General features: G+C 39.0%; 1 protein-coding gene across 3 annotated transcripts in view; it reads left to right on the top strand.

Moving 5' to 3' along the window:
- Positions 1–25,671, top strand: part of stat5a (signal transducer and activator of transcription 5a) — a 51,574-nt gene that overhangs the window by 13,985 nt on the left and 11,918 nt on the right. The window contains exons 1-9 of one of the 3 annotated variants that reach the window (XM_085404441.1): positions 16,103–16,169; positions 16,662–16,718; positions 19,450–19,593; positions 19,750–19,906; positions 21,036–21,125; positions 22,852–23,026; positions 23,660–23,790; positions 24,821–24,972; positions 25,398–25,553. In XM_085404441.1, coding sequence (XP_085260567.1) covers positions 19,466–19,593; positions 19,750–19,906; positions 21,036–21,125; positions 22,852–23,026; positions 23,660–23,790; positions 24,821–24,972; positions 25,398–25,553 — 989 coding nt within the window. In that variant the 5' untranslated portion in view covers positions 16,103–16,169; positions 16,662–16,718; positions 19,450–19,465. Of the gene's footprint in view, positions 1–16,102; positions 16,170–16,661; positions 16,719–19,449; positions 19,594–19,749; positions 19,907–21,035; positions 21,126–22,851; positions 23,027–23,659; positions 23,791–24,820; positions 24,973–25,397; positions 25,554–25,671 lie in introns of those variants that run through there. The other 2 variants (XM_085404439.1, XM_085404440.1) reach the window with 2 other exon arrangements.

Here is a 25,671-nt window from a genome sequence, read left to right on the forward strand (position 1 = left end):
GTGCCTCTGAGATTGCGTGGTCACAAAGTCCCTTATTATACCTGTTTTTTCCTAGTGTATCTTGAGTGATTCTTGAGTGATTTGATTTCATTTGAATTACTTCATAAACGTGGATGAAGCAGGAAATGAACAAGAACAGAAACTCTTGTGTTTAAAAATAAAAGACAAATGCTGTAGAGTTAGGATGTTTAAATACAGATGAATTTGGTGTGATTTGAATTTCTCAGGTAATTTTGTTATAGTTATAGAGGCTAACTAATGTGATTACTTCCCCGTGATAGACTGTATTAAACCAATTTAGCTGCCTATTTTTTATTTGTTTTTTTCTTGCTGATGAAAAGCATTGATTGAACAACCTTAATCTGATCATTTTCCTCATGGATGCAAACTCATGCAGTGCATAGTCGACTCCTAACAGCTCCCCACACAACAGGAAGCCTATGTTCATGCCAATGAGGGTTATGAAGCAAGGCCCCCCACCATACGTCTTTCTACAGGGAAATTACTTGGTTACTCATAGTCAGTCAGGCTGGGCTAGAGAGAAGTGTTATTTATTCAATTAGACGGAACAGAAATAGCCTGCATGATAAACTGCATGAATGAAATTAGGAAGGAGCTGCCTTATCAACATAGGAAAGAATGGACAGGCAAACAATGGAAACATCAGTGTCATTGGAAATGCAGTGTTGTGTTTGGTCAAATGTCAGATCAATAAGGTTCTATATTTCATCTTTACAGATAGCAATGGCAGAGTGCATAGCTTATGTTTGCAGTTTCTTTTGAGCTGTGATGTGTTTTGTTTTGTTTTTTTTAATTTTGTTTTTTTTTTTTTTTGGTTGTGTTTTATTACCTCCACCAAAGGGCAGGATATGCCTAGCGCTGAAATCCGCTCTGGCTCCTACTTTTATCCCCCGTCTCTACTGACCCACTCCTGTTTTCTCATAAAACTACTACAAAATGTGCTGCTTTTATGGGGTAGTCTGCAATTCATGAAAATAAAGAGAAAACTAGACAGTAGTACACAAATCATTGCATATGTGTATATGCATTCAATCTTGATAAGAGGATTCATGTAAACTATTTATCTTTGTTTTGAAGGAGAGCTCACAGTATAACCAACACATAACATAATACCTGTGAAAAATGTTAATTCACTTAGAAAACTGTCACCACAAGGATGCGAATGAGAGCATCGTTCTTAACTCAAACTGAGAAACGGGAATGTCAGTTTCACAACAAACAAGCTAAGAAGTAAACAAGATGAATGTATGTATGTTCATGTATGTATGCATATGTAAGTATATAAGTGGGTATTTACATTAGAAATCCTCAGTTCAGCCATTTGAGATGAATACTGTCAGTTTATCCAATAACGATAAAATAGAGTTTTCTATTTTGTGAGATTTAACTCACTAGGTTTCATTTCCTTTGCTCTCTTACAATCAAATAGCTTCTGAACATCTATTCTCATCCTCTGGTAAGTCTGGGGGGTTTACAGATACAGTCATCTGAGGTCTTATTGCAGCTATTCAGGGGCCAAACAGCCCTTTTTGTGGGGAATCTGCACCACCCGGTCCTATTTAGAGACATAGTAGGCCTTTACGATGTTTGTCCACTTGTCAGTTTTATTTAACATGCTATGTGGGAAGACAATAAGAATGGTGCCAGAGGGGGTCAGTTGGCTGATGGGTGCACAGGGGAAGCCTGATAAGCAGGATCAAAGTGTGGGAGATATTTGTACCCTGTTATGTAGGAAAGCAAAAGAAGCACCAGAAGTTTTTCTGCATTTTTTTAAAGCATGTTTTCTATATGGCATCTATATCTGTGCTGCTGATGACAAACATGATTTTAAATGATGAGTATATTACCGTTTTACGACAAATGGAAGCTTTTTGTAAAAAACTCATTTGGACTACCCTGCGTGACTAACCAGTGTAACTATAATGTTATCCTTTGTCAATGACATTTTTTTAACCTATCATTATTTTTTATTGATATATTCTTTATTTGCCTTTCAAATTCATTTATTTTTACTGTATTTTTGTAGACGTCAGCTGAACTGAATTTTAAGCATTTCTCTATGTATGGCCAGGTACCAATTTGGCTTAGGTTTCTCTCCAGTGTCCCTGTTAGCAGATCTGGAAAATGAGTCGTGACAAGGCCTCCCCTGACAGGTCCTCCATACGAAGAATAGTTTCAGTGCCAATGTGCCGCTCTGCTACACTAGCTGAAATAAATAATTGGAGTCTAATTAGAGATTTACAGTTGAACAGTATTAATTTTCAGGAATTCTGTTTTGTCTTGGGCAAATAACTATCTGGAACAACTGTCAGAAGTAAAAAACAAAGATAAAATCTTTAATAAAAGTGTTATCTTGGAAAATGTATAGACCGCAAGATTAATTGCGACATGTCTATGAGACAGAATGCACTTTATTGTCAATTCATGCAATGGCAATGACACAGCAGCTGAGATTTAAAAACCACCATGTTGCCAAAAGCAGATTAAAGTTCCCACTGAATGTGCTTGATAAAGAACTCGAAGGGATGGGACATTATGACAAATACCCTAAATGCCCTCAGCTAACATACGGACCAGTAGGGCTGCACGATTTTGCATAAAATGAGAATCACGATTTTTTTTGCTTAGAATTGAGATCACGATTCTCTCACGATTTTCTTTTCCAGTATAAATATTTATTGCACTTATTAACTGCACATCAACTTCGTAACAGTTGAGACTGAACATAAAAACAATAAATAAACATAAAAATAACAAATGTCTCACATTTTGCACAGTGTTGATGGGAGCCATATCTTTGGTCAGGTGATAAGTAATAGCCTCCGTAATTTCTTTGTGCCTGCGGGAGTTCGACGGGTATAGGGAAGCGCTGTATAAGGTTGCCGTTATTGATGTTTGGGTGGTTGACCGCGACGGATTTTATCCAGTCACTTTCTCGTCATCCCCGACGTGCTCTCCGTTGTTTTTTACCTGCCAATTTTACCTGCCAGACCAGAGTGAGCAAAATACAATTTGTGGGCTGGCTTAGCAAAGCTAATGCATCCTGCTGATAAGTGTTGCTTATCGGAAGAGAATCATGGTAGTTTGTATGTTTGCGAACCCAAGACGTAGTCTGTCATAGTCTAGATCGTAATCATGTTTTGTTTTCTGTCTCTTTTGTGATTTAAAAACTCTGGAGAGAGATTTTAAAATACTTTAGTTAGACCTTGGTCTCAGGTCTCATACTTGAGAATTTGCTGCTTTGTGATCTACTTAATTGTAAACAGATGTTTATTTTTTCTTTTTTAGAAAAACATGATGTTTTCATCTTGGACACTTGGACACTTATCATTTTTGTCATTTTTATTCTAAACATGTGATTCTTTCATTCCTTTCCATTTTATTTAATTCATTTACTTATTTGGTATGTGGTTGGGAGAAGAGAGTAATAACAATACCTAAGTAGGTTATTATTGTATAGTTAGTCTTAAACCTAGAAGAAAATTCCTCAGTGAGTTTATTAAAATGGACCCATTTTGCTACTGTTACTATTATAAACACTCATTACACTGAAAAATGTGACATTACCAATTATTTCTGTAATGCAATGGATGCTAGAAATGCACTCTTTTATTCCTACTACAATGATTATCTTAATGATTAATATTAGATATTTTATTTTTCCATTTTGGACTTCTTATTTCTCAAACCTTTTTTAGATAATATGGCTAAAATCACAGGCTTGCATAAAGTTGTGTGGTGTTTCTGTAATCAGGTCTCATTCAGTCACTATAGTTCATCCCAACACCCCCTACATCTAGGCATGGGTTGTGGCTGCTGATTGGCTCTGAATGTAAAGGGCGACAGTTTGAGTCTATGACCGGTGTCTGTTTTTCTAAGTCAACTGCCACTACCCTGCTCTGATGTCTCGTTACAGCAGGCTGCTGGACAGTGACAACTGACTAGCTGGTTGCCCCTGCTGTGTGGCTCTGCTCAGTGATTTTCTGCTGCTTGGTACTGCACCAAAAGTGGCTCCACTCCAACAAACTGGCATTCCTACTTCCCCTTGCAAAAGTGTGAGGCTGTGTCCACATTTAACTCTCCCTCTGGGCTTGATATTATATAATGTAATCCACTGGTGCTTTGTAGCTGAGACCCAAATGCATCAGTGCACCCATATGTGCTGACATAAACACCCACATTCACTCTGTGTGAATATTGACATGTAGCATAGGCCACATTCATCATTCAGAAGAGGAAAAATTGGATCGTCACTGTAGTGGGCAAAGTAGTGACAGATAAGACAAATACAGAAGTAACAGCTTTTAATAAACTAAAGAAGTCACTTCTCTATTTTATTCTATGCATTGCATTGTTCTGTTATTTGCTTTTCACACTTTGAAATACTTGGATAACAACAAGATTTGTAACTTGTTGTTTTCTCACTAGATGCATAGGTATATTACTGTCAATTTATCTTATGTTCACATAGAATATGAATTATGTCTTATCTCTAAGCTCCCACTTTGTCACTGCCCATAAGGAAACATTGGCCTCAGCTCAGCAGCGGGTGGGGATCAGTGACAGTGTCTGCAAGGATGGAGGTGGGGCTTTTAAAACGCTCATAGCATATGCAAGCAACAACATAACTGTCAAGTTATGTGAGCAGAGCACTGACAGCTGATGTTCAAAACCGCCACTGAAAGGGAAGAATTAGTGTGTCTGTAGTCATTTTTAGCAAGTGTGGAAGTTGCCTAAACTCTTACAGTTCTTTGAAGAACATACAACTGTTGTTTTCAGTACAAGACATTTGTATTTACTAATGAAAATATGTAAATGTAACATTGTTATCTACTGTCTTGACAGGGTTTTGTGTTGGCTGTGCTGAATTCTGTGCAGAAAGGATTGGAAGCTACCCCATCTGTTTAAATATTTCCTGTATCTTTTCCTACATCGTAAAATAAAATGCACACAAACAAGCACATACCGTTGTTTCACATGTGCATGCTGAGCGGTTATATACACAAAGGAAAAAAGCAAATGCTCCAACAAATCCTATACTGAGTTGATGTAGAGAGACCGGAACTGCATTCATTCTTGTTATGAAAGGGAGTATTCCACGTGACCAGCTTTCATTGTGAATATTTTTGTGCTTTGTGACACTTTATTCTGTCAGAGCTCAGCTTTGCACCCAATTGACAAGATGAAGCTTATCTTGCACTCGAACAAAAGAGAGATTCAGTCTCTCACTTGAAGCTATTACAAAGCTATTTCCTTTTCACACAGGTTTCAACCTTGTCACCTCAGATACCTGGACTTGATCTTAGATGCCTTTTCACATGGTTGGAAAGTGTGAGGCTGCAGAACAAAGTAGAACGTTAGCTGGTCAAACTCTGGAAGGATTTTAGGGCAAAGGCTTTTGAGCCGGTTGAGCACGGTGAGGTCGCGCTGCTAGGGAATCAGCACTTACAGCTGCAAATTTTTTGCAAGGAGCATTCATCGTCTCCCACTGAAGTGCTGGATGACGCTGTGTATGTTTTGTTGCAATTTTGTTTTTCAGATTAATTCTAAAATTACTCAGCCGCTAATAAGTGTCAACATATTTCCTTGATGATTTCTTTATATATACCTTTGTAAATTATAAACATATTTTGAGGTAAAGTGTACTTGCTGTGTGCTCGAAAAGCTGCTTTGTTTGAACTAATGATCAAAATAACTTGAAAAGATATTGCAGCTTCTGTAGCAGGTCATTTACATTAAATAGTCTCTTGCTTTTGCAAGGTAGCAAAAGGCCTCAAAGGCTGCATGTAAAGTAAGCCTTCTCTGCTGTCGAAACACGGCTCACAAGAGACGCGTCTGCGAAAAGCTCCATAAAGAAAGTATCTTTGACTTGCTAAATCTAGTAGAGTCTGTTCCCAAACCCTAAGTACCATTTGCTTGTTAGTTTGGGGCAGGTCAATGACACACAGCGTTATTTTAGAGGCATGACAGCGCAGTCCAGCAGGATCGGTTGGCTGTGGTGTACTATGTCTCCCCGATTCATTTCACTTCACACTGACTATTGCTTCATCAATCAGACTGCAGGCTGCACAGCTTATGTCAGTAATGCAGAAGTAACAGATTGCTAAGGTCTGGATTTTAATCAGAAAAGAAAGGTAGGTACCAAGCACAGACGCTGCAGTGGGTCTCCTGTAACTGAGACCATTGGAAATATATATGCTGTGCCATTTTCCAGTTTAAGCTGAGCAAGCACCTTCACTCCCATGCCAGTTATTTTCCGATCCCCTTATGTAGACCAGATTTTTCCCTATGTTTGTTTGGTGATAAATATTGTCCCTATAAGGATCATTTTTTGCTGATAAAGAAATAAACATGCTAAAATGGGGGACAGGAAATAGCTGTACCACAGCGTTCACATATATTAAGATAATTCATGTAATACATCACCAAAAAATAATATTTTCACAGTTAAATTTTATTTTAGTGGCTCTATATTGTAGTGGTTTACAGATTGCCCTGGTTCGATCCTCCCTGGTTCATCTGGTATAAAAATCGACAAAACCAAATCAAACATGTGGAGCTCTGTGCTGCAGTGACCCCTTGTGAATAAGGCAGCGGTTGAAAGTAGTTGTCACTAATCATTATTTGGTTATAGCACTGAGGCGTCTTTTTATTACGTATACTCTTTATTTATACATGCTCATGCTACAGTATTGTTTGGTCTGGGATTTTGGTCCATTGTTAGGTGGTTGCTAAGCAACGTGATAAAGTCATAATTTATCGTGGCTAAAAAAAGGTTTGGATTTAAATGACATGTTATTGCAGCAAAATTAAAGTGTTACACTGCTTTTCTAAGCTGCTATAGGTTAATAAATGCTACAAATAGGTCATGTTAATGCTTTGGTTGGCAGTTGTTAGGCAACATGCTGATGTCATAATATCTGATATTGACAAGATCTTTCAGACCTTTAGATGTACCTATGTGGCTGTTTTGGTGCTCAACTTGACCGTGGTTACAGGCAAACAAGCAGAAATTTCATGTGTTTTAGCAAGATTTCCTACTGGAAAGTTGACTTCTGCCATTAATCACGTTTCAGTAAATGCACTATGATTTTCTCAGCACCTTTAGCATCACACCATTATCCTTTACTAATGGCTGTTTTATTTTAGATTTCTTTTCTTTCAAATGCACATTCATGCACTGAACAAGAACAGAGAATTCTCTGAGGGAATTTCTGTGTCGCTACAGAATGAGAAAATTCCTAGACAAAAACAGGAAGGTGATCGATGCAGACATCAAACTTGTCTGTACCTTATCTCTACCTTTCTGAATCCCACAATGCCAGCTGTCTGCAGACAAGCAAACCATTGTACTCCTCTTTCTAACAAGCAGTCTTTCTAAAAACATGTCTGTAGCACTTTTCATAAGAGCAAACCTCTACTGCAAGCCTCTTCATCATACCAAGACATGCGGTCTTATATCTAGTTGTAAAGCATTATTGCTTTGCTTTTGAGCAAGATATATACTATGCAACAGAAAATCCCATTATAGCTTTAGGATTGGATTAAAAATCTTTTTCTTACTGGAGAGGATTTCTGAAAATCTATGTCATTATTTCCATGTATCATGTCTGTCCCAAGGCAGCCCATCCTTAACAAAGGTCAACTATTGAAAGTTTATCTTCAAACAAGATAACATCTTCAAAGTTCTGGGGCACGTTGTTATCTCAGACCACCAGCATGTTTTCTTTGATCTGACTCCCTGTGGGTCTCCCCATATGGGGGTGGGGGGAATGACAGTTTTCACTTTTCATTTCTGCCTCAGCAGATGACCTTCTAGTTACTTAAAATAGTGAGCCCTTGTCTGCTTTAAGGACGAGCATCATTGGGGGGATTTTCCTAAAGCTTTGAAAATTGTAGTCATGTGCAGTCATGTATGTGGAGAAATGTGTTTCATCCCTTATTACTTAGAACTGAGATGTTTGAACTGTAAGCCATGAAAAAAAAATCGCATTGTAAGTAGTCAATAGGAGTAAATACAAGTATAATCTAGTGATTTTCAGCATAGTTTTAATGTTTTTTTTCCCAGTTTGCCAAAATGTCAAAGAACAAAGGCCTCATAAAGCAGGGCTGAGGTGGGCTCAAACTGCCAGACTTTGAAGAAGCAAATGATTTCTGGTTGCTTGATCCTGTTTGCAGAGTGTTGACAACATCTACACAATACACCCTGTAGGGCATTGATCACCTGTGTGAAATGGCTATATGATGCCTGTCAGAGATTATCTTCTCTTTTTCGTTGTAGCGGCTCATCATCACAGCGGCATCCCGAGGCCTCCAGTTCAGCACCACGGGCAACTTGCTACCTGGGGGCTTTTGCAAGCTTCTCTTTTATCTCTACGCAATTACGTTTGATCTCATAGATTAAAATATGTCTGGGCGTGTCTGTGTTCTTTAGATTGTAATAGAAAAGAAAATATTTCCGCTCAGTACGAAAGTGTGTATTTTAAGATTTGCGTCATGAGACTGACGCTTCACAGTCAACAAATCCGTAAAAATTGTTGATGATCGGGTTTTGTGTAGAGCTTCAGTGCAAATTTTAGTTTGTGTTTTGGCATTTGCAGTGTTACTAGTGGGATTTTTTTATGTTTCAAATTCTGAGCATTATAATTAGGGTATGCTGCATGTAGCCTGAATTCCTTCTTTATCAATATTTTAATATAGTCCAAAGATTATGCTGCAGCTGCAGACAGCTGTTGTGGCTCTTTAAATGCACATTTTTTATTTTCTATATTATCATTTTTCCAAACCACAGCATCCTTTATTTCTCTTGGTTTTTCTGTCCATCTGCTGTGCAGACTTGTACACATCATCTTCTAACTTGCCCCGAGTAGTTGATGTTTGTGCTAATCTTCAATATACATGCTTTCAGATTATCTTTTCTACATGACTGTGAAACGGTCAGTGGACCACAGTTTTCTTTGTCTGATTAGTCAAATCATTAAAATGTTTTACTTAAATTCTAAAATTCTCTCAATTAACCTCTTATAATTCTTAAATTTGAGACCATTCAGTGTCTGTGTGAATTCCGAGGTAGTGCTGTGTGTTCCAAAGCAGTTCCTGACAACTTTGTTTTTGTGTTGCTTCTGCGAAGGAGTGACAACAGATTATTGGCTAAGAGTGGAGAAAATCAAGACCATGATAACTTAATTAGCTTAGAGACTTTACAAGCTTACAAATACACACAGATGAACTCTTATGAGCTTATTCTGCTGGACGTTTTGAATAGTTGCTAGCAGGGCGTTAGGTTATTTTGGCCTTCATGCCAGTGAGGGTGGCAGACACGCTCAGCTCTGGTCTTGTCGCACGAAGAAGTAACAACAAGATCTTCTGACGTAGTGGTTGATGGAAAGGCCTGCAGGGCAGAAATGTTCAGTTTCTAATGTGATTTAGCCATCAAATGTGATCCTTTTTTTAGGGTTAATTGAGTCATGTGAGGTGCATTTAATTAGAGTTATCCGCATTCAAACGTGAGTCCTGTCATCAGCCGACAAAAGTATCCAAGCGCTTGCAAACTAAAACACGTGACTGAGCTAATAAATGATCTCCCTTATGCTGACAGCGTGATGAGATGTGGGTTGGAGCATAGCAACAGTACCTCAGGGCAGGTTGGACGGCACAAGGATCCTCTTGTAGTCGCCATTCCCTCTCTGTGAGCCGCTGGCACATTTGTTTGTCATGCGCTTCTCTGTGACAATAAGTTTCCCATGTCTTCTTTTCTATTCTTTGACTTTGTGTCTTCATTGTGAATTAGTAGAAAGATTTGTTTTACTCTCAGCAAAGTCCCTTTTAAGTGTTTGATAAATGTTTTACACATCCACAAATTGGTCCCAGACCCAACCCCCAAACCAATTTTTAAGGCAATCGTTACACTATATGGCTATGTCTGTTTGTGTGTGTGTCTACACACGTGTGTGTTGTCCTCTTTTCAAAACAGAAACTTTCATTGCTTGCATTTGATGTAAATTCTAGCTATCAAAATAAATAATAACATGGGTCACACTTTCTGGTCACTGCATTAATATTTGCAGTTTTTAAAAAACTACCTATGAATTAATTCAAGTGGTCACATGTTTGAGACTTGTAAGTGCTTCACAGCTTTGACTGCATTCGTGTCGTGTGTCAGCTGAAAATGCCGATGAGCTGTACTTTGGCTGGCTTAAAGGGTTTGCGTGGAGGAGAACAACTGGCAAGATCCATGATAATAATGTAATAAGGATGTTTGGTCTGGCTGAGATAATGGATTTCATCTTGACTCCTGCTCTACACTCTGCCACATTTCAAGTTTTTGCTGCTTTATAGATCCATGTTTCTGCCCTGCTTCTTGCCCTGCCCCGCTTCACAAAAGCATTGCTCTGATGACATGAAGGATCTTTTTTGTTGTTGTCTTTTTTATTGCAGGTGACGTGTTTGGTTAAGGTGATTTAGTTCTTATATTGGGCCACAGTAGTTGTGGAAATGTATACCGCCGTGTGTTTCTGGATGTAATACTGGATCGCAGTTATGGGCAATGCGGTTTTACTGTGACGTGTTATTTATAACCGCTGGCTAAGAGTGGGTGTTATAACGCAGAGTCTCTATGATGGAGCAGCTGGACTGTGGGGGAGAAGGAGGGAGAAGGATGGAGGATGGGAAGCATAGCCGAGAGACGGTGGAGAGAGCAAACATTAAAGCTGGTTGTTTATTTGGGGCCTCTATTATTTACCCTGACAAATAAAGTTATGTGTATGCAGTGCTGTTGTATAGCTCTCCTCCTTGGGCAGCCTCTAGAATCAAGTGTGTCTTTATTCTGTTTCGTGTTTCTTTGAAAACTGCATTTAAAAAAGAATTTCTAAGTAAAAGAATAAAAGTACTCCTCTATGAACAGGTATTTAACAGGTATGCTTCAGACTTTGACTTTTGACAGTTTCAGCAGCACAATTGACAACTTAAAAACTACAAAACAGTTCCAGCGAGGATAGAAATGATTTTTAACCCTCGGAGGCTTTAAGTCAAAAAAGGGACCCTTTTTTGACTTAAAGCCTCCGAGGGTTAAATCATTATTTTTAAACTGAGCTGTAAACTATTTTTTTCTTCTTCACAACTGTGACTGCATTTGTGCTATGTATTAATTTTAGACATCACAAATTTGTACATCTACAGTTCTGTGCAAGAGTCTTAACCCACCTCTTCTTTCTTTATCGTTATGATATTGCAGGAAAATGGGGAATATGTGCAGGTATTTACACCTATTTTCCTGCATTGCATCGACACTGTCAATCAAATGTTCTCCAGATAATAATGCATGATTGATCACATCCTGACAGTAATTTTTTGTGGTCATATTTCCATCAGTTTTGAAAAGATCCCCAGCGCCACTGACTGAAACGCAGTACTAAACCATGACAGAGCCTCCACCATGTTTTACATTTGGCTCTAGGAACTCAGCTTTTCCTCTCTCCACCATTCTCTGTACACACTGACAATAATTTGACCCAAAAATTTCAAATCTCCGTAAGACTTGTTGCCAGTGATTTCCAATGCAGTTTCTGTGTAATTTGGCTTAACTCAGCCTTTTCTACTGTTTCCCTTCCTTAAGGATGACGTCCAGCCTTCCACTGATACCATTTTTGATGAGACTTAGTAAACAGTAGACAGATTAACTGAAGGGCCAGATGAATCTCTCAGGTCTTGTGTCAGCTCTTTCTTTTTCCGTTTCTTAAGGATATGACTTTTAGATATTTCTCATCTGCTGCAGATAGTGTTTTTATAGGCATGCCAGGCCTTTTTTTTTAGCCTCCACTTGTTTCCTTAAATTTTTAAGGACACATTCATACCATGCCAAGATATGCCAGGTTTGTAGCTAATAACCCTTTGGCTACCACCTTGTTTGTCCAAAAATACTATTTTATGCCTGTCAAACTGTGTTGTCTTTGATGCTTTTTTTTATAGATTCAACTAAAACATTTAAACTATGTTAATAGCCTAAAGATCCAATTTAAAAAAAAAATCAAAGTTGGTTCTTTGCCCAGTTGTCTGTCATGTGTGGACACAACACTGATTCATCCCTTGAATCAGGTGCTTTTTTGTATGCTTGATTCACAGGCTAGTGGCTTAACAAACAACAACAAGAAAAAAAAATTCCTCTGAAAATGGTCAAGTACAAGGGCAAGTATGAAAAATGAAAATAAAGCAGCCAGTGTCTTAAGGAAACCTTTGAAAGACCTTCAAAAATGCTGGATAACTTTTTTGTTCAGCACCACTTTAAATAATTACAAGAAAGTAATAATTACTTTTGCTCCTTGAAAGTAAAATATTAAGAAATGAGGGATGGTTCAAGACTTAAAATATATATATACCTTTTGTGCCAATAGATGTTTTAAAGGAGAGTGCCATGTTACTGCCATACTAAATACTTTCCAGAACTCTTTCTAGTAGAACACAGCATTTAAAGCCTGAAGGGTAGAATATACGTCAAACTAACAGTTTGCATGAGAATAAGGGAAAAATCTATATATTTAATCTCCTGACTGTCAACAGCAGCTGGTTCAGACTCATGAACTCAGTTGAAACTAATAAATATGATCTGGTTTAAGTATTAAACAACTGGTAAGCGGCCCAGCAGTCATGCTTTAGTACAAACAGATATTCAGTTCAGATCATGGTTTGTTTGTTGAATAATTGCTAATTCTTTCTGAAAGTTCATCCAGACCTTAGCGACCAGTTTTACCGCTAAGATTAAGATCTGAATACCAGCTTTCAAGAAGCATTGATCTCATAACTCACTTTATGAAATTAGCATGTGTAAAATGAAAAATAAGTAAATAAACATCATGTGAGTATTGTTGATAATCGCATTAGAAAGGTTATCACGAGGCAGCTGGTCGGTTGAACCAGTCAGTGATAGTGCTTCACACATGTCTGTAAAGTCTGTACTGTGAACTACAAAAGCTTTTAATTTAGCATAAAGTTAAAAAAAATAAAGGAGATGCAGTGAAACGATAGATAAATAAATAAATAAATAAGACGTGCAGAAGGAATGCTGGGTAAACACGCAGAAAGTGCGAGCAAATGCTTTTGACAGATTTCTTTGTTCCTTAATCCTTAAAGAGTATTTTATTCTGAGCATTCACGACCTTCACAAACAGTGTTTACACTTTTAAAGCCATATTTAAAGGCAGCTTGGATATTTTTCTTTAGTGATGAGACAAATCAGCCTTTCCTCGTGTTCTAACAGCTATTTATTATCATTTAAATAATATATAAACTATGTGGAATATTTTGGTAATGCAAAAAGTGCTGGATTTGAATCTATAACTTGTCTTCAAACAGGTTGTTTTCATCATTTTACACTGCGTTAAGTGAATAGGAGCTGCTTCTGCTTATAAGAAATGCATCTATCAATGAGAAAAGCCTCTGCATATTTTGTCAAATAGCGGTTAGCAGTATTCATGCCGGATTAACACTCGTGTCCCCCAAAAGACATTCAAAGTACTCGCAGTGTTACATGACATGTTGTTGCCGTGTTTCCTTTCTGTTTTGTATTCTCAAGGTAAGACTGCTCTGAATGGTGGGTGGCACTTCGGTTTCCTTACAGGAAGTGCTGACGTTAATGAATGGTAATTTTTCCTCAGAGGAAAGAGTGGGTGACACGAGTTCATTGAATTAACGTGCCAGTTTATTTCGAGACCCCAAAACCTCTGAGCAGAGCTTTAAACCCACCCGTTTGTAACTCTGTAAAACCCTGGTGTGACTGTGACGGGCTGAAAGAGGACATCAAACACACAGATGATGTTTCAGGGCCAGTGCAAGCGGGAGTTGTAGTGTTGTTTATGTTCCCTGAAAGCTGGAATCTAGTGCACCTTGGCTCACAAGCGAAATTAATCGGACCGTGTCAGCAGAGAAGGATGTCTGTTATTTGGATTGTTTGGTCTCTTTTCACACATACGCAGAGAGTACACGCAGAGCTTTTCTCTATTTTGAAGCTCAGAGCTTTCTGGGCGCTGCATATCCCTGGGAGAACACTCTGTGAGGGTTTAGCTGTATTTCTTTTTTGTTGATTTGTCCTATAATCGAGACTTTTTTAAGAGCTCGTTGAGTGGTAGGGATACTTTGAAGCTTCCCCCTGCTTAGAAGTCAGTCTCCTCCAAGGATTTAGCAGTCCACTTTAGCACTTTGTGTGACTGGCATTAATATCTGTGACATATATTGGCTGGACAGAGCCTGCTAATTTGCTTTTAAGACAACAAATGTTCAGTGGCTGTTTCAATTCACCTGTAATCAGAAGAAGTGGGAATAAAGCAGTCCTCCTCATTATGTTGTTTTTGCCCTTTGTGGGGCATTATCGAGAACCTTGTGCAGCTGGTTTAAGAAAGGGATTTGATTTATTTGTTTTTAGCCGTTGTGCAATGCTAGCTGGAACCTCTTCGCTTGGATTTGTATCCAGGCGTTCTGAGCTCATAAATTTGCATTGAATCTGCACAGCGGGTGAAGTTGTTCATTGTGTGTTTGCCAGTAATGTGTGAATATAGTTGGGGGGGTTTTTACTTAACTTGCCGTCCAGTTGCATTTTGTTTGGTATCTTAGAGAGCAGAAGCAAACCGTGGATGTCGGAAATAACTAATGTATTTAATTTCCAATTAATCAGTGAAATGAGAGGCTGGTGTTGGTGTGGCGTTGGATTGAATTAGTCGAACTGCTTTTCTTTTTTTTCCGTTTTGCGTGTGCGTCAGAGAGCGAATATGAGAGAAGCACAGGAAAAAATTTACTGGCAGTACAGTTTGCAGTAAATTTATATTGGACAGCAAAAAGCTTGAGTGACTGTGAGAATGGCTTTGAAGATGGAGCAAAGGTTATCCTTCTTTTCCAAAAGAATGACAGTACAAATAAAAGAGACTGGCAACTGATAATCTTTGATGGATGAGCGAAGGCAAAAGTCAAGTGCATTTGTGCGTTTGCTTCTTTATTCTCATAAACAAAGACTACAGATAAGCAGCAGGAACACTTTTGCAGTTCAAATAAAAACTGCAAATTAAGTTTTAGACCAGCCAACAGGCACAAGGAACTAAAACATTTTATTTTGCAAATGCTGTGTTTGTCAGAACTTTTTTCCTATTTATCTGGATTATATTTTGCCCTTCCTTGTTTTCTGAAACGATATAAAAACGTGTGAGTCATCCAACTGAGATATTATCCTTTTGTATCAATTCCAAAGGCTTTTTCTCTCAATTAGTACTACTGTTTCCAGAAAACCAAGCCAAAAGTGCTTCATAGTTTCTGTTATGGGAAGAGAAACACATTAGAGGACATTAAGTATAAGGATCATTTTGAGCTACGATAATAATCTGCAGTAACTGCTTCAGTAAACCTCCCTGGTGGTATAAACAGGACTTTAGTCTCTCTTGCTGCATAGTGATTTTTGTCCGTTATGGCTGTGGGTAATTTATGACGTCAAGCCACACGCCTCAAGTGGAAGCAACTTTTTAAGGCATTAATGGCAGTGAGCTTGAAGAAAGAAAGGCAGGAGTGCAGAGGAGCTAAGAAGAAGACTTATCCAGACTGTAAAATAAAGATGTCACATTTTTGTCTAGAGCCAACATGTGGCGTCCTGATGTTTTGCTTCTTCAGGGTACAACCAGTGGTAGTTGTCTCAGTCGTCATGATTTGATGTGTTTTTACATATTAATGGATGAAAGGCATGGCCTTTAGGTGGTAGTTTAGATAAAGCAACTGACATTTTTCAGCCATTTAAATGAAACCTGAGTGAACATTTATAGAGCCTCCCATTGGTTCAGGTTTGAAGCATGACTACTCAAAATCTTACTTTAAAAGAGCTGTTTCGACTGTGGTTTTACTCTGTGGTAACTATTATTGTTAATTATTGTTATCAATAACTTGCAGACTGGATGTTTTAGTAAATTATACTGTATATAATTTTTCAAATTCATTAAGGATGTGGTTCATATTCTGACAATTTGTTTTAGAATGTGAGCCAAATGTGTTTTGCTCACCAAAATCTTTCAGATATTCAAGTAGACTGGATTCAGCCGTATCCCTGTAGTGACAACCGTGCCAAACAAGCTGTGTTGTTGTTTACACGCAGCACCCGTTGAATGACGCTCTTCTGTTAGCAGGTGATGCTAATTTATGCTCTGCATTTTGTCGTGTTTTACAAACGTAGTATTTTTTAGCGCCTTTATGTACTGCTGTGGTTATAAAGTTGCAATGAACTCTAGTTTTCTTCTTCTTCTTCTTTTTTTGTAGTAATCATTTAGGGAATTGAACCTCTCTTAATTCTCTCTAAATCTGATTTCTGGCAACACTGTTGTTTTTTGTCTTTTTAAATGCATCAGCTTCAAAATCCCCACATAGTGAAAGAACCTTTCAGGCTTGGGAAGAATGTTCAAAAATTATGCTATTATGTTGACATGTCCAGTTCATCTGGAATAAAGTCAAATCTGTTCAGTGGACTTTCCCTTTTTCATGCTTTTTGTTAAAGCTCTTGTCCTTGTGAAAAAAAGAGAGCTTCCTCAGAAGCGCCCAAGTTTGACTCACTTCCTCCTTTTGGTCTCTGTCTCTTTCTTTCTTTCATTCTCTGTCTCTCTCTCTCTTTCTGTCTGTCTCAGGTTTGTGGTGCTCCTTTTTAGAGTTTCCTGCTCTTACATGGTAACACAGAGCTGAAGGTAAGGTGGATTTTATTTATTTAATTACTTGAAGCCAAAGTGAGGTTGGTGATGAAATAGCAGTGACATGTTACAGTGAGCTTCCTGTACATGGAAGAAAATGGCAAAGGCAGAACGGCTGACTTGCTTTTACAGTATATTTAAGGTTCACGCCAGGATGTTTGTATATTGAGGTCAAAGTAAAGCTGTTGCTTGGGAGCATTTCACTTTTTCTTGGAGATGAGAACTGAGGTGCTACTGGTTGTCAAACCCTGTTTGCAGCCATGTCTTTAAAGATCTGTTGAACACACTAAAACACCAGTTTGTCCCACTGTCTTCTGACAGCACAGCAAACACTCTTTTAAGCTGCAGCTCCCATTATGTTCAGCATTGGTCTATTTATATGTTTGTGAAATACAGGTTGGTGTAGAAAGAAAGTCCTACACCCACGATGGGTGTCACAGAAAGAGGTGGTAGAAAAGTTTTGTGCTCTTCCTGTCGGCTCCTCCTCCAATCAGCTGATTTGCAGTTTTGGGCTGATGCTCTCTGCTGATTCCTTTACAGATAACATGTGTAGGTTATTCATTTAAAAAGCACTTGACTGTCTTTTCAAAAATCAGTCTTTATGCCTTTTGTGTGCTTGTAGTTTTCTTTCACACAGGCAATCGGAGAATAGTTTCTTGACATTTAACATGCAAAAAATGCTTATAATGCTTTTATTTTATTTATTTTTTTATAAATTTTGCTTATTTTGAAAATATAGCTGTAAAGGTCAGCAGGTGAACTCTAGGACACAATGAGAACCATAAGAGCACAGGAACAGTAGAATAGGCTTTGTGTCGCCAGATTGTGTCGACAGATTGAGTGGAATTACCTTTTTGACCCTATTTCACCTTGGTCTACAAAGACATATAGTCAGTTAGCAAGCATGCATGTGAGCCCAGCTATTAGGCATTTATGACATCCACATGCACAGGAAAAGGCTTTTGAGTCGGGTTTTTGTTTTGTTTTGTTTTTTAATCAAGTTAATTCATTGTCTAATTGACACATGTTTTCTTGTACAGATGACAAGAGGTCACTTGTGGAAGTCATGGGATATTTTTGTGCAGGGAAATGGCTACCGTTATTATGCTTTATCTGTAGCAAAACGCATGTTTTCACATGTTCTTTATGAGGGAGTGCAGACTAACAAGGTAAAAAAAAAAAAGCTCTTCAATCGGTATAACGTGGACAAGATATGTGACAGAGACATAAGCTACAATGGAACAAAAAAGAGCAATGACAAAGAAGAGGATGAACATTTTTTTCCTTTTGTTTTTGTTTTTTTGTTTTTTGATGCAATGTGTAGTATCAATTACATGTACGTGGATATAAAAACTATACATGTACTGTCAAGCAGAACCACTGACACCACAGGCACCTACAAATACACACATGCACACGCAAACACTCACACACATACACCACAAACTTCCCGCGTACTCATATCTCTCAGTCTTTTACTGACAGTGACTGTGCCAGTTTTGAGAAGGGTGAGTGGGTGTGCTGACTGGAAACAAGCAGCAGTGACCCAATACAAAGCCCTCTCAACCAAGCCATAACCCTCAGTGTGGAGTTGTTGGCTCCACAGAGGAGCATGTTTAAGTCCTCAACATGTTCAGTGAAGGAGAAAGCGACCCAAGCGGGCCGGGCAAGTGACCTGGATCTTCAGTCGTAGAAGGAAAACAGAGACATGTGTATTAGTCACTTCGTAAAGCGGACTTAATCAAGGTATAAGAAGATAGAAGTGTTTTAGTCATTTATTTACCATTAAAACTATTTTTATCTGTATGACTGACTCTTTTGGGAAAATGTTAAATACTTCACTTAAGTGATGTTCTTTCCCCAGTACATTTAAAACCTTTGTAAAGCTGCTAAACCCACATTGTATCCCAGCTTACGTCCGACAAACGCAGCTTGTATCCCCGATATTAAAAAATATCTTTCTCAAGGATTAAAATGATCAGAACAACACTTCTGGAGGCATTCTTCTCGTGCACAATTTTACAGCAGGTTACAAGTGTTTGTGGCGTGTTTTCATGTGTGTGGCAGAAGATGGGAAAAGATGTGCAGAGTAAAATCCATGTAAAATAGCCTGGACTAATTACTACTGCAGCTGAATCCAATTACCACTCGGTGGAAAAAATTATAAATATTAAGTTATAACAAGTTATTTTACATGTGGTGTCTGGGATGTCTTCTGTGCTTTTGCAGAACATTACCAGCTGGGATTAAACACCTGAATTGAAAGATGAATTTTTGCCATAAATGTTTGTAACTTTCTATCTGTGTAATATTACACTATACTTTAAATGGCTTCATAAAGTGGCTTTTATTCCTTTTAATTGTGTCATGCTAGTTAATGAAAGGTTTTTAGGTTTATGCCAAATAAACATGTTGTTTGTATCATTCCTCATACTTTAGCTGGTTTTTTTTCTTCCTTTTTTAAAAACAAAACAAAAACAAAAAAAACCCCAAAACTCACCACCCTTCATATTCTTGACAAGCTATGGTTGTTGTGCTGATTTCTGCAGTCTTTGTAAAGGTGAGACACTTGGCAAATAGTAAAATGAAAGCGAAAGTTTCATAAGTTGATCCGAAGTGACCTGAAATGATCTTTTTCTCACCACTTTACATCCCTTTAGTTACTGTTTTCAGTTTATGTGTAACATATGTTCCCTGCACTCTAATTAAGAATTCTCCCCTTTTTCAGCTTAAGGGTGTTGAAGATGGCGGTGTGGATCCAGGCCCAACAACTGCAAGGAGATGCCCTCCACCAGATGCAATCTCTGTACGGTCAGCACTTTCCAATTGAGGTGCGACATTATCTGTCCCAGTGGATAGAGAGCCAGCTCTGGTGAGTTTATTTGATGCACGTGTGACCAGAGAATGTAAAGGATGTTAAAAAAAAATCCTAATCCTATTTTTGTAACATTTTGATTTGTTCTGTTCAACATCTTACAATTTATCGTGTGTGTTTGTGTGTGTGTGCATGTGTGTGCGTGTGTGTTAGGGATGCCATAGACCTGGAGAACCCACAGGAGGAGTTTAAGGCCAAACGCTTACTGGACAGTCTTATACAAGAGTTGCAGAACAAGGCTGAGCACCAGGTTGGGGAGGATGGTTTCCTTCTTAAAATCAAACTGGGACACTATGCCAACCAGCTCAAGGTGAGGCTTTTATTCGAACGCCGCTGCATTCTTAATATAGTTCCCATTTAGTGCTTGGTTACCTGGCAATAGCTATTAAGCAATAGCTGTTGTGTTTTATTTAGAGTTGCTTGGCTTTGATTTGCAGCGGGTACATGTGTATCAGCTGTGGCTTGTTTGTCAGACCCTGATTTGATCATCTGTGGCTACAGAAATAAGGAATGGAAAGTACTGGTACTCCAAGTACTGGGAATGTCAAAAACAAGGCATTCAAAAGCAACTCTGAATGAATAATAAAAACAAAACGTACTAAATCTCAGTATTACACCTACCCAGACTGTAGCACTGTTTTAAGAAGAGCATAAAATTGTTTACAATGTCACAAAATGATGTGATTAGAAGTCACAGCTGTTCAGCTTAACTGCCTCCCTTACTGTAGTTCTCAGAAAGAGCACATGTTGCACAAAATGTTTTAAGAACAGGTTGTATCCACTGAGAGGAAAACAACAGGACGGCTCGAGCGAGGGCCTCAGTAGCTAGCCAGCTCTGCTATTTATGATCGAACTCCCTCTTCACAGATCTGTTCTTCTGTTTGTTTTCTCCCCTCCCTGAGACCACGAGGAAAAACAGGGAGAATGGGGCAGGCTGCGCACATCACACTGCAGTCCTGAATTCCTACCACACTGTTTCCCAGTTTATGGCGCTGACCACACGTGTATTCGTGTAGTTGAGAGTGACATGTTAAATGTGTCACTTGGGTTCCTCTCTTTCCTGCAAAAGTCAAAAAAATGCAGATATATAGCTACTGTGAATGATTTCTCTCTTTCTGTGCGGTATGAAGTGAAAGCAATTCAACTTGAAACTTAATTCCTTCACTTAAAACAGGAAACAACAAGAGTATCACCCGCAGTTTTAAACTGAAACAAGATTTTGTTACACTGTAACAGACAAACCACTTAACTAGGCGTATACTAATGAGTCATGGACCTATATGAAGTGTGCTCATTAACTTAATAGGTTTTGGTGTGTCTGCAGTGTTAGCTCCAGAACCTTTGATTCTACTAAATTGGCGAGCCCTGTGTGCAGAAGCCGCTCTACTCGTCAAGAGCTAACAGGCCTTAACACAGCTCATGTGCTCCTTGTCTTTCAGAGCACGTATGACCGCTGTCCTCTGGAGCTGGTCCGATGTATCAAACACATCCTTTACACAGAGCAGAGGCTCGTCCGAGAGGCTACAAATGTAAGTGGGATTCGTGTTTGTGCATCGAACATGTATAAAAATAAATAATTTCTGAGTGTATATGTGAAAAAGTATTTGCCACATTCCAGTTTGTTACACTTATATTTTCAGATCGTCAAGCCTATTTTAATATTAGACAAAGAAAAATACAAAATCCAGTTTTTTAAATGAAGATTTTATTTATCAAGGGAGTTAACCAAACTCTTCGTGACCCTATGGCAAAATAACCCCACCCCCAGCTTGTAAAATCACGATTTAACTGTGATTAACTGCTTTTTTTTCTTTGGAAAGCTGACACATCTTGCCACAATCTCAAGAAACATGAGAACAGCTGAGAAACAAAGTCATTGAAATCTATCAGCCTGGAAAGGGTCGCAAAGCCATTTCTGAGGCTTTGGGATTCCAGCGAACCACAGTGAGACCCATTATCCACAAATGGAGAAAAATTGGAACAGTGGTGAACCTTCATGGGAAAGGCCGACCTAACAAAGTTACTCGAAGAGCGCTTTGGGACTCATCCATAGGGTTCATATAGGGCCAGGAGCTCACAAAAGAACCAAGTACAACAACTAAAGAGCTGCAGGCCTCGCTTGCCTCAGGGTCAGCGTTCATGATTCAACAATAAGAAAGAGACTGTGCAAAAGTGGCATCCATGGGAGAGTTAGAAAGAGAAAAATTACTGTTGACCAGAAAGAACACAAAGGCTCATCTCACATTTGCCAAAACACACTTTGATGATCCTCAAGACTTTTGGGACTGACGAGACAAAAGTTGAACCGTCATACCGACAGTAAAACATGGTGGTGGTAGTGTGATGGTCTAGGGAAGCTTTGCTGACTTAAATCCATTTAGATTTATGCTTAAAGGCTTCAGTTCAAAGCGAGCAAACCATTCATGCTTTAAAACCCTCTAATGTGGCTGAATTAAAACAATTCTGCAAAGATGAGTGGTCCAGAATTCTTTCAAAGGGATGTGTTTTTTAATTTACTCAGGTTGTCTTTGACTAATATTAAAATTTGTTTAATGATCTGAAATATGTAAGTGTGAAAAGTATGGAAAAACCAAAGAAATCAGAACAGCAGACACACAAACACACCTGTGGCTTCATAGCCCGCAAAACACAAACTACATAATGGTGGCTGATTCGGAAAGTGGATAACTATTCTGTTTCCTGTATTTGTTTATCCTAGAGGATCTCCTGAGTTCATTGTATTCGAACATTATAAATGTGATATCGTACCACAGCCAATACAGTCATGCTTTAAAATGGCCTTGTAAAACCAAACCATTTCTATTTTCCTACTTTAACAATGCAATATACAGGAAAGTCAGATATTTCTCACTTTTATAACTTGCAGTGAGTTATAAAACCATAAAGCCAGCCGTGCGTAAGACATCTTCCTTGAACTCCTGTGGTGAATTGATTTTCAGTCACAACATGCTTTTTCTGTTAGTGGAGTTAATTTTGGCCCGTTCAGTCTGAACCTTTAGGTACAGTAATGCACTTTTTCAAATTGTGGTGACCTTGCACTCTTCCTGAGGATGCAAATACATTTTTTCCTTATCAACCTGCACCGTTGACACTATCCTTGTGTTCCCAGAGAATTTTTACAGTTAAATAGTGCAGGTGCTGGGGTCTAGCCATCAGTCAGTGCATCATGTTAGTTTTGGTTCAGTAGCTGTCTGTCTCTGTTGGTCTCTCAATCTCATATTTTGTAATTGACAGTCAAACTCTCCAGTGGGTGGAATGATGGACAGCATGTCTCAGAAATACCAACAGATCAACCAGGCTTTTGAGGAGCTTCGCCTGCTGACCCAAGACACTGAGAACGATCTCCGCAAGCTCCAGCACAACCAGGAGTACTTCATCATCCAGTACCAAGAAAGCATGCGCATTCAGGGTGAGACCAGAGGGCTTGCATCTCCTTAGCGCTGCACGACCATAATGACAGAATCAGTGTTTGTACTAATGCAGTTTTCACAAACTTAACTTATACCTACTGCAAATACCAAAAAACATATAATTAATGTTTCTAACTGTTGTTAGTCATTTAGATTTGCTGCTGTACCATTTTAATTCCTTGTTGAATCAAGAAACAAACTCTAGTTTATCTACTCTGTTTGTTTGGTGAGCAACTTGCTTAAAATAGATCTTTTTTTTTTTCCAATTATGCTGCTCCCTTTTTGGTTAATCAGTCTCACTTAGTCTGTTGTGTGCCACATGTCACTGTTCAAATTAAATATAAAAGATAATTCTTCATACAGCTATCTGAATTTTGTGTTGAGACATGTAGATTAACAGCGGGAAACTGACAGCTTCTGTAACACTACAGATTTTTCACGAGTGCTCCATGTGTCAGACAGAAAGCATCGATCTTTTTTAATATCTGAGCTATGCAGGAGGGGGAGGAGGGGGTTTTCCTGAGTAAATCATTATTCCTCGGATGGGACATGAATATTGCATGTGCACAGGTTAGAAATTGTTACTGCTTCTCTTCTACTCCCTCTGTCTTTAACTTGTCTCCCATCTTCAGCTCAACTGGCCAGCCTGGCCACACTGCCCCCTGCTGACCGCCAGCTACGAGAGCCTGCCCTTCTGAGCAAGAAAAACACTGTGGAGGCATGGCTGACGAGAGAGGCCAACACACTACAGAAATACAGACTGGTGAGACATACTTGCACTTACTTATTTCGTTCATGTGTGTGTGTGTGTGTGTGTGTGTGTGTGTGTGTGTGTGTGTGTGTGTGTGTGTGTGTGTGTGTGTGTGTGTGTGTGTGTGTGTGTATCAATGTGTAAATTACACTCCATAAAGATAAAATTAACTAGACCACATTGTGGAATGAGATCATATCACTGCAGTGCCAGTGCAGTTGCCAGATTACACCCATCCTTGAACTGGGCCTTGGTTTTGATTTTAAACTGTACAGAAAATCTTGGACACCTGATAAAATCTCTCCACAGACAGACATATAAACACCTGGCAAAGAGGTTGAAGCCAACTTTGTGGTAGTTGCTGCTACAGCTGTTGTCTCCCAGACATTTTATCATGATGACTGTCACACACATACACACACAAAGCTGGTCCCGCGTTTGCTTTTTGACTTTAAGTAAATAAAGTATGGTATATGTAGGTAACACTACACCCGCAGTGAAATCGGCCATCACTTTGATTTTAGTTACAACCCTGTAAAGTTTTGTGACCCCACCTTGTTTCGAGGCAGTCACATCCAGACGGACATGCAGAATGAGCAACTGTTCTCTGCAGCTTTTGTGGTAGTTGCAAACATTACACTCCCTAAGTTAAGTCTTTACCCCTTTTAAAAGCGTAATAGGAGTAACCCTTGATGCTTTTTTCTGAACTGAGCCATTTCTCTCATATTTCGGGCCTGTTTATAGCATAAAATGACTCAGTTTGCATCAGAATTAAGTGAGCATGGTCTCTGCATATGCAGGTATACTTGGAAAAACTTAGAAACTCTTTTAATAGTCGTCAAACCACATTTTTATTGACATATATACTGAGGTGGCAAAAGTAAGAGTGAGGTAGAGGTCACCAAATGAGGAAAAGAGTCTCTCCATAACCACGGTTTACTTCAATGACGCACAAATTTGTAGCCCACACACAGATTCACAGAAACATTTGACCAAAACTTGGTTCTGGTGAAGTACATGTGTCTTGCTTGCTTGTGTGCAGGACCTGGCAGAGAAGCACCAGAAAACACTGCAGCTGTTGAGGAAGCAGCAGACCATCATTCTGGATGACGAGCTGATCCAGTGGAAGAGACGGCAACAACTGGCAGGCAATGGGGGACCGCCGGAGGGAGGCCTGGACATCCTTCAGTCCTGGTGAGTTGCTTTTTTTTCGCTCTACCTCCCACCAAGATCACAGTAACTAGACTCTCTCACAAGGCAAAAGGTCACAGGTTTAAAAGCTTGCTTTGGAGTGGTCCTGTGTGGGGGTTTTTCAAAGGTTATTGGCAGGCATAGGCTGTCTTACATATTTTCTATTTTTTGCTTTAACCCACCGTCAGGGATCCCTGGCTGTGAGCCCTTTACATTTTTAAAGGCCTCACTTATTCAGCCAGATCTGAAAGTTTTAGTAGTGTCAGCTACTTAAATTCTGTCTAATATAGCTGAGCTCAGCTTTCAGGAGCTCAAATTAAAATAAGTAATGGTGAAATATAATATTTCTGGCACTGGTCGTGTTGATCTTCAAGTGTTATTCTTACTTGTGTGTCTTTCTTGTGGATGCGTGGCTGGATTGGTGCCAGGTGTGAGAAGCTCGCGGAAACGATTTGGCAAAACAGGCAACAGATTCGGAGGGCCGAGCATCTCAGACAGCAGCTGCCTATCCCTGGACCTATTGAAGAGCTCCTCAACGAACTCAACAGTACTATCACAGATATCATTTCAACACTGGTCACCAGGTGTGTTTGTGTGTTTCAAGTTTTTCTACACATCAAAGGCTGCAGCACCTGGCATGCTTATGTGTTGTCTGCAGGTTTTATGTAGAGCTGTGCAGCTCACTAGGAGTCGGGGGGTTGG

The sequence above is a fragment of the Rhamphochromis longiceps genome, linkage group LG4, assembly GCF_057381845.1.
Source record: "Rhamphochromis longiceps isolate RC_006_pf linkage group LG4, R_longiceps_female_GT1.1, whole genome shotgun sequence".
Lineage (NCBI taxonomy): Eukaryota > Metazoa > Chordata > Actinopteri > Cichliformes > Cichlidae > Rhamphochromis > Rhamphochromis longiceps.